At 56.2% G+C, this 14,261-nt stretch overlaps 1 protein-coding gene across 3 annotated transcripts in view; it reads right to left on the bottom strand.

The window, feature by feature from the left end:
* Window positions 1–8,446: 8,446 nt before the first annotated feature.
* PHF21B (PHD finger protein 21B) overlaps window positions 8,447–14,261 on the bottom strand; it is a 90,631-nt gene continuing 84,816 nt past the window's right edge. For all 3 annotated transcript variants that reach the window (XM_045780098.2, XM_045780100.2, XM_045780101.2), the window contains 4 exons: window positions 12,439–12,597; window positions 10,912–10,987; window positions 10,484–10,587; window positions 8,447–8,665 (listed from right to left, as the gene is read on the bottom strand). In XM_045780098.2, coding sequence (XP_045636054.2) covers window positions 8,447–8,665; window positions 10,484–10,587; window positions 10,912–10,987; window positions 12,439–12,597 — 558 coding nt within the window. The remainder of the gene's footprint in view (window positions 8,666–10,483; window positions 10,588–10,911; window positions 10,988–12,438; window positions 12,598–14,261) is intronic.

The following is a 14,261-nucleotide window of genomic DNA, read 5'->3' as shown; positions in this document are numbered from 1 at the left end:
TTCAAGAACCCCTTGCTAGGCATATTAAAATAAAAGAAACCCCAAATTAAGAATGAAAAGGCAATTATCACTTTGGAGTCTGTAGGTAGTAAAATAAGTAAAAATATTATGAACAGTTTTATGCCAAAAATTCAATGTAGATGAGATGACAGATTCCTTGAATAATTCAACTTAACCTGACAAAAAAAGATGGAATATGGTATTCTAGTAGCCTTGTATATTAAATACACGGAGAAGTTTTTATTACCAAAAAATATCTCCCCACAAAGAAGACTCCTGGCCCAGATGTTTTAACTGGTAAATTCTTACAAATTTAAAGACGCTCTTTCAAAAAATAGAGAATCGTTTCCAACCCGTTCAGTACCATCGTCTGAAAAAGACATTGCAAAAAAAAATTTCTGTGGACCCATATCCCTCATAAAAAAATACAAAAATACTTGGCGAATATTAGCAAATCCATGAAGCACTACGAAAGGATTGTACCCAATGACCGAGTAGAGTTTACTTAAGGAATTCAAGGTTGGCATAACATTTGAAGATTACTATAGCTCACTGTATTTACAGAATAAAGGAGAAAGCTCACATCGTTGTGGGTTTTTTTTTGTTTGTTTTTTTTTTAAGATTCTACATATTTATTTGACAGAGAGAGAGAGCACAAGCAGGGGGTGGCAGGCAGAGGGAGAGGGAGAAGCAGGCTCCCTGCAGAGCAGAGGAGCCCGATGTGGGACTCGATCCCAGGATCCTGGGATCATGACCTGAGCCGAAGGCAGTCGCTTAACCAACTGAGCCACCCAGGCCCCCAAGCTCACGTGTTTTTAAAGAAGTGTAGTTGTAAGCATTTGACAGAATTTAATAATCATTCAGGATTATTTAAAAGATTTATTTATTTTAGCAGGGGGCAGAGCAAGAGAGAAACTCTCTGCAGACTCCAGACTGAGTGCTGAGCCCTACAAAGGGCTCGATCCTATGACTCTGAGATCATGACCTGAGCCGAAACCAAGAGTTGGACACTTAACTGACTGAGTCACCCAGGCGCCCCTATCATTCAGGATTTTTTTTCAAATATAAGCAAACTAAGAACTACTTTTATCTACTAAATAATATAGTTAATGGTCCAACTATTGACATTTCCTCTCTGAAATCAGAAACATGAGGATTCTTAGTCTCACTGTTTTCGTTCAAATTCTGTTGGCGGTCCTGGCTATTGAAATAAGGCAAGAGAAAATAATAGGCACAGAGATTGGAAACCACAGTAACACCGTCTCCGCAGATGACGCAACTGTGTATGTAGAAAGCCAGCTGGGGTCTACAAAACAGCAGCTATAACGAATGGATTTAGCAAGGTTTCAGAATATAAGGTGTATCAGGGTTCGATCAGGGAAACAGAAACCACACAATAATTTGGAAAATTAGTATAAACAATGACGAAGAATAAGAGGGCAGGGCTGCATTAGAGTAGCTAAGGAGGACTCCCCCCTCCCCGAGACTGAGATTCAAACTCCTTTGGAGAAAGTGTGGTCATAGCCCTGTGGTTGGTGACGTGCGCCGGCTTGCCTGGACAGAGCCGGTCCACAGTCACTCGGCATGCAGGAAGCACCCCTGTGGGTGCAGCTGAGCCGAAGCGGGGAGAGTCATGCAGAGGGAATCGGAGTTTCAATTAACAGTTCAAAAGAAAAAGAGAGACGGCCCCTAGGTGTTCCAGGCTCACATGGACCTCGAGAGCTGGCTGCTTCTTTCCTGATGTGCCCGTGAGGTTCCCGGGGAGCCGACTGCACGGTTGCCTTGGGCGGCCCCTCCTTTCACGAACCCACGGAGCTGGGGTGGGCCCAGCAATCCTGAGTGTCAGTTCAGCCAGTTCCCCAGGTGATTCTAATGCTCACTCAAGTTGGAGAAATGCTCCTCTAGAATATTAAAGGCATGCCTTATGTCCAAATTTTTGGTAATTTTTTGGATCCCCCCCAAAACGCTGGTCTAATCGTGTTTTTGTGTTATTTGCCAGATTCCACTGTATCTGTGCAGGAAGAGGTGTTATTAACATGCGTCAGCCTCCTTGTGAAATCAGTGCAATTGAGAGCCACCCACTTCCAGTCACCTGCTAAATCCAGGAAATTATGTAAGGAATCTAGCGTTCCATTTGCAAACACAGCACCTTCGGCCGATCCTGGACAGGAGCGTGCGTTGGCACCACACTCCCGTTTCTCTGTCACATGCACCCCTGTGCACAGACTTTTGCACACACACATGTGCACACACAGCAGTGTGCTGGTCAATGTTTTAACCACTGGCTCTCTAGGAATATCAGGCCCTAATTTGTCGTGTTCGCCCATTTCCGCGGTGTCAGTACTCCCGCCATGGACGGATGCAAGCTACCGACGCAAAGTCACCGGACACGGACTTGGGAGGAGACGCATACCCGTGGTGGCCCTTCCTGGCCAGGGTTCCTCCCCTTCAGTTCTGGGCGGTGCCCCTGCCAGGGCCCCACCAGTGGAGGTGGTGAGGGCCACTCTCACTGACTTAGCCCCGGGTGAGGGAGGAAGCTGGGAGTGGAAGTGCAGGCCGCCTTCCCTTCCAAGTCCCCATTTTCTTAGGAACCGCAGAGAACCGCCTGCTGCCCCTGGAACAAGTTGATCTCTGTCACTTGACCTCAAAATTGGCCTGTTTGGAGCTGCACTGTCCTGTGTGGAAACCAGGGCTCCTTGGGGACGGGTGCTGGGCCGTCACCGTATGGAAGGTGGCCAGTGCAAGTAGCAGCCGCAGCCAGCACCCTCTGGCCTGCTGTGGGGTCGTGCCAGGGGTCCTGCATGGGGGGAGACCCCTTTCCACCCAGCATGCAGGGGTGAAGGTGGGGTGAGCCGCAGCAGCCTGAGGTTGGGTTCTGCAGGTGGTCTCCCACTCTCTGGTCTCAGCCTTCTCCCCGGGATGAGCCTGGGTACCCCCGGGGCAGCCCCAGCCCCTTGCAGAAATGCTGTCACCAGAACCCATCCAGCACACCACCCAGAAACTGTAGCGTTGTCTGGGGAGCCCCCGGGGATTCTGAGAGCTTAGTGTAAGGAGCACCCTTCCCCCACTGGGGGACACACACGGTGGAGAGGGGCTGGGTTCCTTGCTGGCCTGTGTGGTCTGGAGGGCTTAGCTGGCTTGTGCTCCTTTATCTGTCCCCTTGCACCTGTGCATGGAGTCGCACAGGGCGTGGATCACCGTCCGCAGCCCCAGACTGGCGAGGAGGCTGGGTCGGGAGTGTGCACGCATGCAGCTTGGCAGGGTGGGCTCCAGTTGTCCACCTGTACCCCGAGAGGGGACTGGGGTCCAGCAGGCAGAGTAACAGAGGTGCTGGGAGCGCGGGCACAGAGCCACAGCCCGGGCTGAAACAACCTGCTGGCTGCGTGACCTTGGAGTGCCACCCCAAGTCCCTGGTGAGGGGCTGGGTTGTGCCAGAGCGGGACCAAGGAAGGAGCCAGGCAGGCTGGGCAGGCACAGAGCAGGTGGTCCAGGGATCGGGCTGTTCTGCAGGCTGGCTCCATGGTTCTTCACCCTGTGGAATGCGTGGGGACGGACGAGGCAGAGGGGGCGGCACCGAGCGGCCCAGGGGGGCAGAAGCCGGAAGGAAGCAGATTTCAGACGCAGCCCACGGAAAGGTGTCTATTACGGGCTGAATTGTGTTCTCCAAAAAGAGGTTGGAGTCCTAACCCCCAGGACCTGTGAATGTGACCTTATCTGGAAACAGGATGACCAGGTGAAATTATTAGGGTGGGCCCTAGTGCCGTGTCCTTGCCCTCGTGAAAGAGGGAACTCTGACCACAGGAAGAGGAGGCAGAGACGGAGGTGACGGGTCTACGGGGATCGGGGTGGCAGGTCTACAGGCTGGAGAACGCCACAGGTCGCCAGCAAGCCGCACGGACAGAAGATGAGAGGACGCAGGGAGAGAGGGCCACCCATGCTCAGGTGGCACCTGCGGCCGGAAACAGGTTCTGTCCCCAGCCCCGGGGGAGGGGGGCGGCCCAGCTGGCACCCTGAACTGGCCGAGAACTCATTTCTGTTGTTGAAACCATGTGGTATGGCAGCTCATGGAAACTAAGTGCCCCTGGGGAGCCCTCAGGAAGTGGTGAGTCCTCATCACCATAGCCTTGGGAGCAAAGGCCACCCAGGGCACGGCCATTCTGATGGGGAGTCTCCCACCCCCAGCTTGCTTGGAGGGCATTGCAGGGCTATGATGGGCCCTGCTCCCTGGAGCCAGGTCAGATGGAGCTGAGGGATCGGAAGGTGCTGGGAACCCCTGCGGAACCCCGGGTTTCCCGGGTTTCCTGGCACGTGGGCACAGGGTCACCTGGGCGCTGGTGGTGGTGGTGGAGCTGTAGGAGGGACACAGCTGTCCACACGCTTTGGGGCCTCCCTCTCTAACGGCAGAGCTCACCCATGGAGGGGCTTCCCCGGGAGGGAGGGAGTTTTCATTGCAGACTGGGAGCAGGGGCAGTGGGGTTATGCTTCCAGATTTGCAGGGAACTCCTGCCCTGTGTTGGGGCGCTGGAGCCCCCCGGCCCCTGCCTTTCTTGATGGGAGCAAGGTGGGCTGTCCTGGAACCCCCATGGGATTAGAGGACAAGGACACGGCAGAAATGGGGTTCACCCCCTCTGCAACTGCAGGGTCCCTGTAGACCCTGCCCCTTCCCCGGGCTCAGCTTCCTCACCCCCCGCCCCTCACTGGCCAAGTGAACCTTGCACTGGGAGCAGGGAAGCCGTGGGCAGAGGGCGCTGACCCGGGATGGAGGCAGCCCCAAGGCCTGGCAGTTCTGTCTCTCAGAAGCCTCCTCCATTTACTCTCATTACTGAGCACTACTTCCTGTGTGCCAGGTAGATGCTGGGAGCTGGGGAGTAAAACTGACCGAGTTCCCTGCCTTTGTAAAGCAGACAAACCGAAAAGGTGAGTCACAGAAAGTTGTTAAAGTCTGAGGAATCAAACAACAGGGAAGGAGAGGAAATGCTAAGTCTTAGTGAGGGGGGCCGGGGACCGCTGCACCTTGAGGGGACTGTGGTCAAGTTCCCAAGGAAGTGGGGAAGCCAATCCAAGAGACAGCAGGGCACGCCTGGTGTGGATATAGCACGTGCAAAGGCCCTGTGGCAGGATCAGGCCCGAGTGGGTTCCAGGTAGAGCAGGGAGGCCATGCGGCTGGAATAGAGCGAGGAAAGTGGAGAGAGGCAGATAGGGAAGCCAAAGGGCCAGAGAACGCAGTGACTGCAGCCTTGGAGGACTTGCTGCTGGACAAGATGGGCAGCGAGAGCTGGGTTTTAGCAGAGGCATGGCCATGCTGGCTGCTGGGTTGAGAACAGCAGTGGGATGGGGGAGGAGCACATGTTAAGGCCACGGCTGCAGTCATCAGGGTGAGGTGGTCATCAGGGTGAGGTGGTGGCCTGAGAGCAAGGCGATGTCGGTGTGGGCGGTGGCACATGGCCAGCCCCTGCTTACATTCTGAGTGCAGTGCCGATGAGCGGGTGTGGAGGGTGAGACCGCTGGAGTGCTGGCCCGTGTGTTAGGAAGGTGGAATCTCCCGAAGAGGGGACAGGTGCAGGAGGGCTGGGCTGGCAGAGACAGATGCTTCCTGATGCCCAGCGGGCAGGGGTCTGTGGCGGAGGCCCAGCCTGGAGATAACAGCTGGGGAGCAGTCAGCATAGACACAGAAAACCGGGAGGCTGGACAAGGTCAGCCTAGGAATTTAGGAGAGGAGAGGTCAGAGCACAGACCCAGGGGAAGAGACAAACTGGACCAACCAGGTGAGTGGGGGTCCTGGGAGTCTCCTTCAGCAGGAGGGCACGGTCAGTGTGACACCCACTAGATCTGGCCTCAGGGAGGTCACTACTGACCTCGAATTGGGCAGCTCCAGGGGAATCATGGGGAGAAGGGCAGCCTGGTGGGAAAGGACCCAAAAGGGTGGGAGGAAATTAGGAGAGTGAGAAAACGGGAATCCAAAGGGAACCGTGAGTCCCCCGGGGGGTGAGGGGCTCCTCATGGGCTCCAGGGGCTGAGACCGGGCCAGCTCTCAGGGAGGCAGTGGGGCGCTGGAGGAGCTTACAGCCGGGGTCAGGCAGAGGCGACTTGAACTCTAGGCCCCACCCAAGCTATGTGGTTCTGGGCCATCTTGGACTCAGGACAGGGACTGGAGGCCTCTAAACCATCTGGAGCCAGACCCCCTAGCTCCCCGGTTTGGCTGCTCTCTTGAAAGGCCAAGGACGAAGCCCCAGGGTGGTTGTGGGAGCTCGTGTCCAACAGAAAATGCAGGTGCTGTCGACGGGCTCAGAGAAGCAGGAATGAGCGAGGGAGTGGCGTCCACACCGCACAGCACCTGGCCGGGGGGGTTTCTGTTGCTCGTGACCATCCACGAGGTCCCAACAGGTGCACCTACCACCTGGGGGGGGGGGGCTCAGCACGTGGAGAGCGCCCATGAGCTCCCTCCTCCCTCCCTCCCTCCCATCAGGGGCAGGACCCTGATCTTCCACCTATCCGCTTCCCCCCTCCCTGCTTCCCCCCTCCCTGTCCCTCGTGCTCCCAGAGGCCTCTCCACCTAAGGCAAGGCAGACCACACGGCTTTGAAATCAATCATCAATCGAGTTTAATACATCGTACAGAAGGAAAACTACATGGGCGTATTTAAGACAAACACTTTTTCTCTATCCTCGCTATCCACTGGACGGTCCTCCTTGGTCCAAAACACTAAGTCTCAAGACACGTCGGCAGCTACCCCTCCCGGGTCCAACCTTCCATATCCTCCCGTTACATTTTTAAAAAATCGAATTCAATCCATCCAAGAAGAAAAACAAAGCAACAAAAAGGAACCTGAAGACATTTACATCGCAAGCCACGCGGTAATGCATAATCGGCATCTAGAGTAGCCAATATAGAAGACGTGTGTCTCACAGCTCAGTTCATCAATAAAAGAATATAAAAATCTTGTTCAACCCAGTGTTAAGTGTATTAAAATAGATCTGTATCGTACAGCACAGTTTCTCCCGGAGTCGAGAAAATGACAGGAGGGACCATGGCAGTCTGTGGGGTCCTGGCCAGCCTCCCTGCTCTGCACCTGTCTGCGTGCGTGAGTGCGTGTCTGGGGCCGCGTGTGCACGCGTGCACGTGTGTTCAATGCAGTTCGGCACCGTGTGATATGCTGGGGTGGGAGCCCGGGGGCTTCCGGATGCCTGTCCTGTTGTGCTATGTCCCCAGGACCGGAGAAGCTGGTGGGTGCACATCCCACCCTGGGACGTGGGAGCCCTTTAAAGACGCGTGCGCGCCCTCAGCTCTCATGAATGCAAGGAGACAGCAAGAAGAGGGACTCTTGCGTCTCCGAAGGCCAAACCCTCCCGAGGCCACTGCCCCCTCTCCCTCCCCACCCTCGCCCCCCCCTTCTGAAAGAACCCTCTGGATCACTCCAGTTTGGCAGCCCCCCAAGAGGGGTTTTCGCATTCGTAGCTTGCAGCAGAGACCACCGTGAGCAGGAAAAGAAGTCGGCAAGCATCCCCCCCCCCCACATTAAATATCTTACAATAAAAACGCCATACAAAAATGTAAAGTTATTTTTTGGCATAGTGTGTCTGTACTGGCAAGAAAAGAGGAATGGAGTACTTCTACCGGCCCTTCGAAAGGAGAAAAGAAAAGGCTTCAGTCGTAAGTTGAATGATTCAACCCCAAATAGAAAACCTGCCACACGCTGCCCCTGCAGGCTCGCAGCTCCATCTTGCCCAGAAACTCCATGAGAAAAATACATCGGTGGCAAAATGAGTCCAGAAGGTCAGCAAAGGGCAGGAGGCGCACAGTGCGGGCACTCCGAAGACGGGGGGCACGCAGAGGCCCTGGCAGGTGGACACTGCAGAGCCCCTCCCCGGAGGGACCCACCTCGTAGTTTCTTTCAAGTTCAACAGCTGTGACTCTTAATGCTAATAATACTGACAGACGGGGGCCTGCATTCCGGGAAGGCGCCGGAGCACCTGCCCTTGAGCCCCGGGGCCGCGAGCGGGAGGGGCGCGGAGTCCTACCTAGATTCGCTACCCACGCTCGTCCCAACTACCGCTACTAGTCAGCTAGGTCTCCGGGTTCCTGGCTGCCCTCCCAACCTCTGCCCTCCTCTCTGCCGGGGGCAGCACAAGGCTGAGGAGACAGCTGTGCCTGGAAGCCGGAGGCCCAGGCAGCCCCCCAGCAGCCAGGGCCTGACTGTGCGCCCGGCCGTCACGCGCCCACCTGGCTTCCTGGTGTCCTGTCTGAACGTGGAGGGAAGGACTCCATACCCACCCGTCCTGGCTCTGGACTTTCACCCAGTTCCTTCTCACTTCCCTCTGTCTCTCTTGGTCAGGTTTTGTTTTCGTCTGAAATTCATAGTGTTTATGAATTAAGGCGGACAGAACCCTCAGGTCTGCTGAACAGGGTCCCAGGAACCTTCCGTGGGTGTGAAGCGGGTCCCACGGGGTCAGTTGTGCCCCTGGGGATGCTGGAGGGCAGTGTGCATGGCCGCTGCGGGGGGCTGGGTCCAGGACCCGGCCAGCAGCGGGGCGGGGCTGGTGGTTGTCATGGTGACCTGCAGCATCTGCTCGCCCTGTATCCGTCTGAGGAGGGCCCGCAGGTGGTCCAGGGACGACTGGGTGCCCCTCTGCCGGGCCAGCAGGCTCGTCTTAAGCTCTAGGCATTTCTGTAGGGGGGAGAGAGGGGCGGGGGGAGGGTGTGTCAGAATCCCACCGTGCACGCATCCTGGGGCGGCCACCCTCTCGGCCCTCTCTCCCACGGCTCCTCCCCTCTTCCGGCCAGAGGCCTGAAAGAAACCAGCCGAGGGCCTTCCAAAAACCAGGCAGCCGCGAAAAATGTGACTGCGGCCGGACACACAGGAGAAGTTTCGAGTTCAGGGCTAGAAATGGTGTGCTTGTACAGGAGCGCGGAACCTTCTTCCTCCTGGCTGTGACGCTACCTCGCTGACCAGTCCTTTCTCCTCCTGCTGGAGGAAGCTGGGAGCCAGTTCCGGCTCAACCACAGCAGCTGCAGGAGATCTGCAGAGGCCAGGCAGCTCTCTGCTCTGTCTGCTGCTGCCGTGCCCTGGTCTTTTGGTAGGCGTGATACATACCACAGCAGTGCACGCAGCAGTGGGGACGGGGCCCGAGCTGGCGTGTACGCTACTTGCTGCTCAGGGAAATCACTTATACGCCCTGAGACTGCATCCAAACTGTGCGACAGGAGTAGTCGCAGAGCCCCCTCTTGGGTTATTCAGAGGATTAAATGAGATAATGTTTAAAGAGTTTCACTAGGACCTGGCATTGCCCTTACCACCATCCATACCACCATCGTCACCAGCACCATCACCGCTATCACCATCACCATCATGACCATCATCACCAGCACCATCACATCATCACCACTAATATCACCACCATCACCACCACCACCATTATCATCACTACCATCATCACCATCTCCACCACCAACACCATCACCATCATTGCCATCAACACTATCATCATGACCACGACCACCGCCATCATCACCAGCACCATTACCATCACTACCACTAATATCACCATCACCACTATCACCACCATCATCACCATCACCACCATCATCACCATCACCACCATCACCACCACCAACACTATCACCATGACCACGACCACCATCATCACCACTGCCATCACCACCACCATCATCACCACCACCATCATCACCACCACCACCATCGCCACCATCATCACCACCATCACCATCATCACCGCCATCATCACCATCACCATCACCACCATCATCAGCACCATCATCACCACTATCAACGCCATCACCACCATCAACACCATCATCACCATCACCATCACCATCAACACTATCATCATGACCGTGACCACCGTCATCACCATCACCACCACCATCACCACCATCAGCATCATCATCACCACCATCAACGCCATCACCACCATCAACGCCATCATCACCATCACCATCACCACCATCAACACTATCATCATGACCGTGACCACCGTCATCACCATCACCACCACCATCACCACCATCAACACCATCACCATCACCACCATCAACGCCATCATCACCATCACCATCACCACCATCAACGCCATCATCACCATCACCATCACCACCATCAACACTATCATCATGACCGTGACCACCGTCATCACCATCACCACCACCATCACCACCATCATCGTCTTGTTTACCACCACACTACAGAAGAGAAATCATTATGTTCACTTTACCCAAGAAGCAACTGAAGGTCAGAGACAGGGCTTTGCCAAGGATGCAGAGCTAGGTAGGAGCAGAGCTAGAGGCTCGGCCGCTTGGTAACTATTTGTTGAACAGACCACAGAGCTCATTCTCTGCCTTCCGACTTGCTGAAGGACGTTGGTGAGTCTGTCTTCTCTTGGGGCCTCAGTAACAGGACAGTGAAGCTTTGGACTTACGTCTCGGGGCTCTCCAGTCCCCCAGCCCCCTGCCCCCGCTGCCAGCGCACCTTTACTGCCGAGGCCAGGCGCCGGTCCCGCTCCTCCAGCTGCTGGTGCTCGCTCTGTAGCTCGCTGCCTCTCTGGAGCAGCTTCTGCTTCTCTTCTTCCTTGACTAGCAAAGAGAAGGCCGCGTAAGCAAGCAAGCAAGGCGAGCAAAAAGGCTGGGCCGTGGCCAAGCGGGGAAAGCAGAAAGAACCCGAGGTCTACGCCTCCAGGCCATTCTGGCCGTATCCTCCTGCACAAACCAGTGGCCCTGGTCGCAGACACAGGGGCTGGAAACGTCATCCCCCCACAGTAACTGCCCTGCACGTAGCACCAGAGCTCTGGCTAGGAACAGCTTCCGATGGGCCCAGAGTGAGGCCAGAGGACAGGGGTGGGGTTGGAGAGAAGGGAGAAGGGAGTAGGTGCCCTTCTCGGCTCCCCGAGGCCGTCTTACCCGTCTTGTGGGTGACGTAGGAGTGCACAATGGCCAGCATCCCGGTCCAGGGCACGCCGTCGTCTTTCTTTAAGGCCTAGAGGGCAGACGGGGAGATGAGCACGCAGACAGGCCAGAACCAGCCACGGCCGCGCAACCCCGGGGGGGCGGGCAACCTCTCTGAGCGGCAGGGGCTGCCCCTGCCTCACAGTCTGGCTCACAGAGCTCCTTGAGGGCAGGAACCCGCTTCTTGCCAGGGCCCCACACGGTGCTGGTGGGGAGGAGGCTCTGATTCTTCTTGACCGAATGTCTCCATGAATGACCGACCACCTGCCTTCCTCCCTTGTCCTGGGGACCCAAGAGCAGCCCCAGGCAAGCCAGGGACACACCGGGGGCCCAGTGAGGCCCCACCATCGTGCTGAACTCGGGAAGAGAATCTTGTGCCCCCTCTGTCTTACCTCAAAGAGCTGTGACCCAGGCAGTCACAGCACAGGGGCTGGCGGCCCCCACAGGAGACAGTGACATAGTGCCCGCTGTACCCACCCTCTCCCTAGGTCCCCGGGGTTAACACGAACCCATGAGCATCAGTATTTTCTGAAATAAAGATGATTTCCCTATGATTTTACAAGTAGCACATACATATTATGTAGAAAAACATCCTTCACAAAAAAAGCATTGCTACTTCCCACGTGATTCTAACACTTGGAAGTTTGTCCTCCCATGTTTTTTATTCTACCTGCAGCTTTTCTCACGGAGCTGATAATTAATCCATAGCGCTACTATAAAGCCTGGTGTTTTCTTTTTTTAAAACTTAGGTCCACATGGAGAACAAGCCCCAAAGAATCACAAAGTCTTTGTAAAGATCGTTTTCAATGACCACATAACATCGCATTGAGTGCACATGCCGGAATTTATTTCACTGTCTCCTGCTGCAAGGTACCTCTGTCTCTTCCTTTATAAATAAGGGGCGAGGGGCTTCTTTGTGCCCAGAATTTTATCTGGATTTGGATTCTTTCCTGGAACTATATTCCCCAAAGCTAGATTCTGCATTTAAAAAATACATACATTTTTAAGGCACTTGATAAAATTTCTGCAACGCAGACTGTCTGCCTCCCCGCATCATCACCAGAAGGGAGTGTTACTGTTTTTTTGAACCTGCTAGGTTTTCATTTGTGTGGCAGCAGGGAGATGGAACGCGCCAGCTGGCACTGTTTTTGCAGTTTGTGTTGCTAGTCCAGGTCTCCCCGGGGGGGAATCTGGAGTTCAGAGGTGGAGTTACTGGGTCAGACGGCTGCAGAGGGACACCTCTGCTCAGTCATCACCACTGGGCCTCTGCTGGCAGTGCCTGAGATGGCCACTAGGGGGCGTGCTCCTGGCATCTAGTGGGCAGAGACCGGGGGGCGCTGTTGGGCCTGCCCAGCAGATTATCCAGCCTCTGAAACGCAGGTCTGAGCAGCCTCAGATGCTGTGCCGGTAAAGGGTCCTTCGGTGCAGGGAGAGAGGGTGAGGGCGGGAGGGCCCGCTACCCGGCAGCACAGCCTCCCATACCTTCTGCTGGCACTTGGGGCACCGCCACACGCCCTTGGGTGCCGTCTTGAGGGGCGGGTCCAGGCAGCTGAGGTGGTAGGCCCCCGGGCAGGTGCCGCAGGGCTGCAGGTTGGCCCCTCGCTTGCAGGTGGCACAGAGCTCATCATGAGTGATCTCACTCTGCAAGAGAAGGGAGGGCGGGAGGCGGGTCAGCGGGGCGGGGCGGGAGCTGGGGGGCCCCGGGCAGCTGCCACCCTGACCTACTTGTGACTCACTGTCCCTGAGCAGCTCTGGGAGAGAGAGGGACGAGCCCGGGAACCGGGAGGACGAGCAGCTGCTGGACACGTGGGCTCTAGGCCACCACCTGGGCCACGTTTACTAGGGACACGGCCACCGAGTCAGAGTCAGGTGGGGTGTGGCCCCGGCACCCTGATTCACCCCGGCTGAGACCTGGACACCAGGCGTGGGTGGCGGGGCGGGCAGTCCTGCTGTGGCTTAGGAAACAGCCTCCCCGGGCCCCCGCTGTCCCACAGGCGCATACGCCAGGGTGAGGGGGGGCTGGGTCCGTGCTCGCAAAGCCTCCCGCCCACGTGCTCTTCACGCACGCATGGCCGTGGGAGGCACGCGGTCACGGTTCTCTCCAGTCCTCTTGACAGCACCCCGCTCTAACCTGGCGTCTCCCCACATCCCGGGTGGGTTGCCGCGCTCCTCCGTTTCCACATCTGTAATGTGGGCTAGTGACAGCTGCCCCAAAGGATGCTGGGAAGACCCAACAGGACAGGGCGCACAAAACACAATCCACGTAGGAGCCTGGTGAGGGGCGGTCCCTTTCCCTGGGATAAAGGAATGTCCAATGTCCCTTCTAGAGTCGCCTGCATTTGGTAGTTTAGCCTCTGATTACACACCTGCAGGGACGGGGAGCTCACTACCTTTCCAGCCAGCCCGCTGCACTGTGGACCTGACAGAGAGAGGAGCCTATCATAACCTCATGCCTCCTGCACAGTCTGAACAGTTTTCTACCACCCACTAGAAAACCTTCTCCACGCAGGGGACGTCTGTTCTCTACCCGCGTGGCAGCAGCGCCTTCTGACTTCATGGCTGTGAAGGACCAGAGGGCTCCCATCTGGGAATGGTCCACGCCACGAGGACCCTGGGCCCCAGGCCGCCCCTGACAGAGGGGGCTGCAGACCGAGATGAGGCCTCAGAGACCTGCCGTCACCTCTCATTTCAGTGCAAGAGCCCAGGGAAGGCAAGCCACGCGCCCGAGATTGCTCAGGATCTGGAGGCGGACGCAGGACCAGCAGCGGGGTCTCCTGCCTCGAAGCCAAGGCCCCTCCAGGACTGGGGTCTGCGGAAGTGGAGCTCAGGCTCGAGGCATGTCCTGTGCCTGCACTGGTCGGGCACAGGTGTCTGTGGACAAGCATGGCAGGCCACCACCACCAGCCTGTGGTGCTCCATGGATCTGGGGCAAGAAGCCGGTATCACTGGAGTTTAGACCATCACCTGCTGTGGCTCAGTGGCCTGACCGTTATAGGCATGGAGGGGCTACAAATTCTTTTAGAATTTGATCCAAAACTTATTTTAAAAAGGAGGTCACAGGGCGCCTGGGTGGCTGAGTCGGTTGAGCATCTGACTTCAGCTCAGGTCATGATCTCAAGGGTCCTGGGATCGAGCCCCACATGGGGCTCCTTGTTCAGTGAGTGCTGAGTCGGCTTCTCCCTCTCCCTCTCCCGCTTCCCCTGCTTGTGCGCTCTGTCTCAAATAAATAAATAAAATCTTACAAAAAAAAAATAAATGAGGTCACAACCAGCCTGTGTCCTGGGAAGCAGGGACGCGTTGTGTGC

The sequence above is a fragment of the Ursus americanus genome, chromosome 17 (genome assembly GCF_024610735.1).
Source record: "Ursus americanus isolate L20-20 chromosome 17, mUrsAme1.1.p, whole genome shotgun sequence".
Classification (NCBI taxonomy): domain Eukaryota; kingdom Metazoa; phylum Chordata; class Mammalia; order Carnivora; family Ursidae; genus Ursus; species Ursus americanus.
Note: the sequence above shows the minus strand (reverse complement) of the source record. Positions and strands in the feature narration are given on the sequence as shown.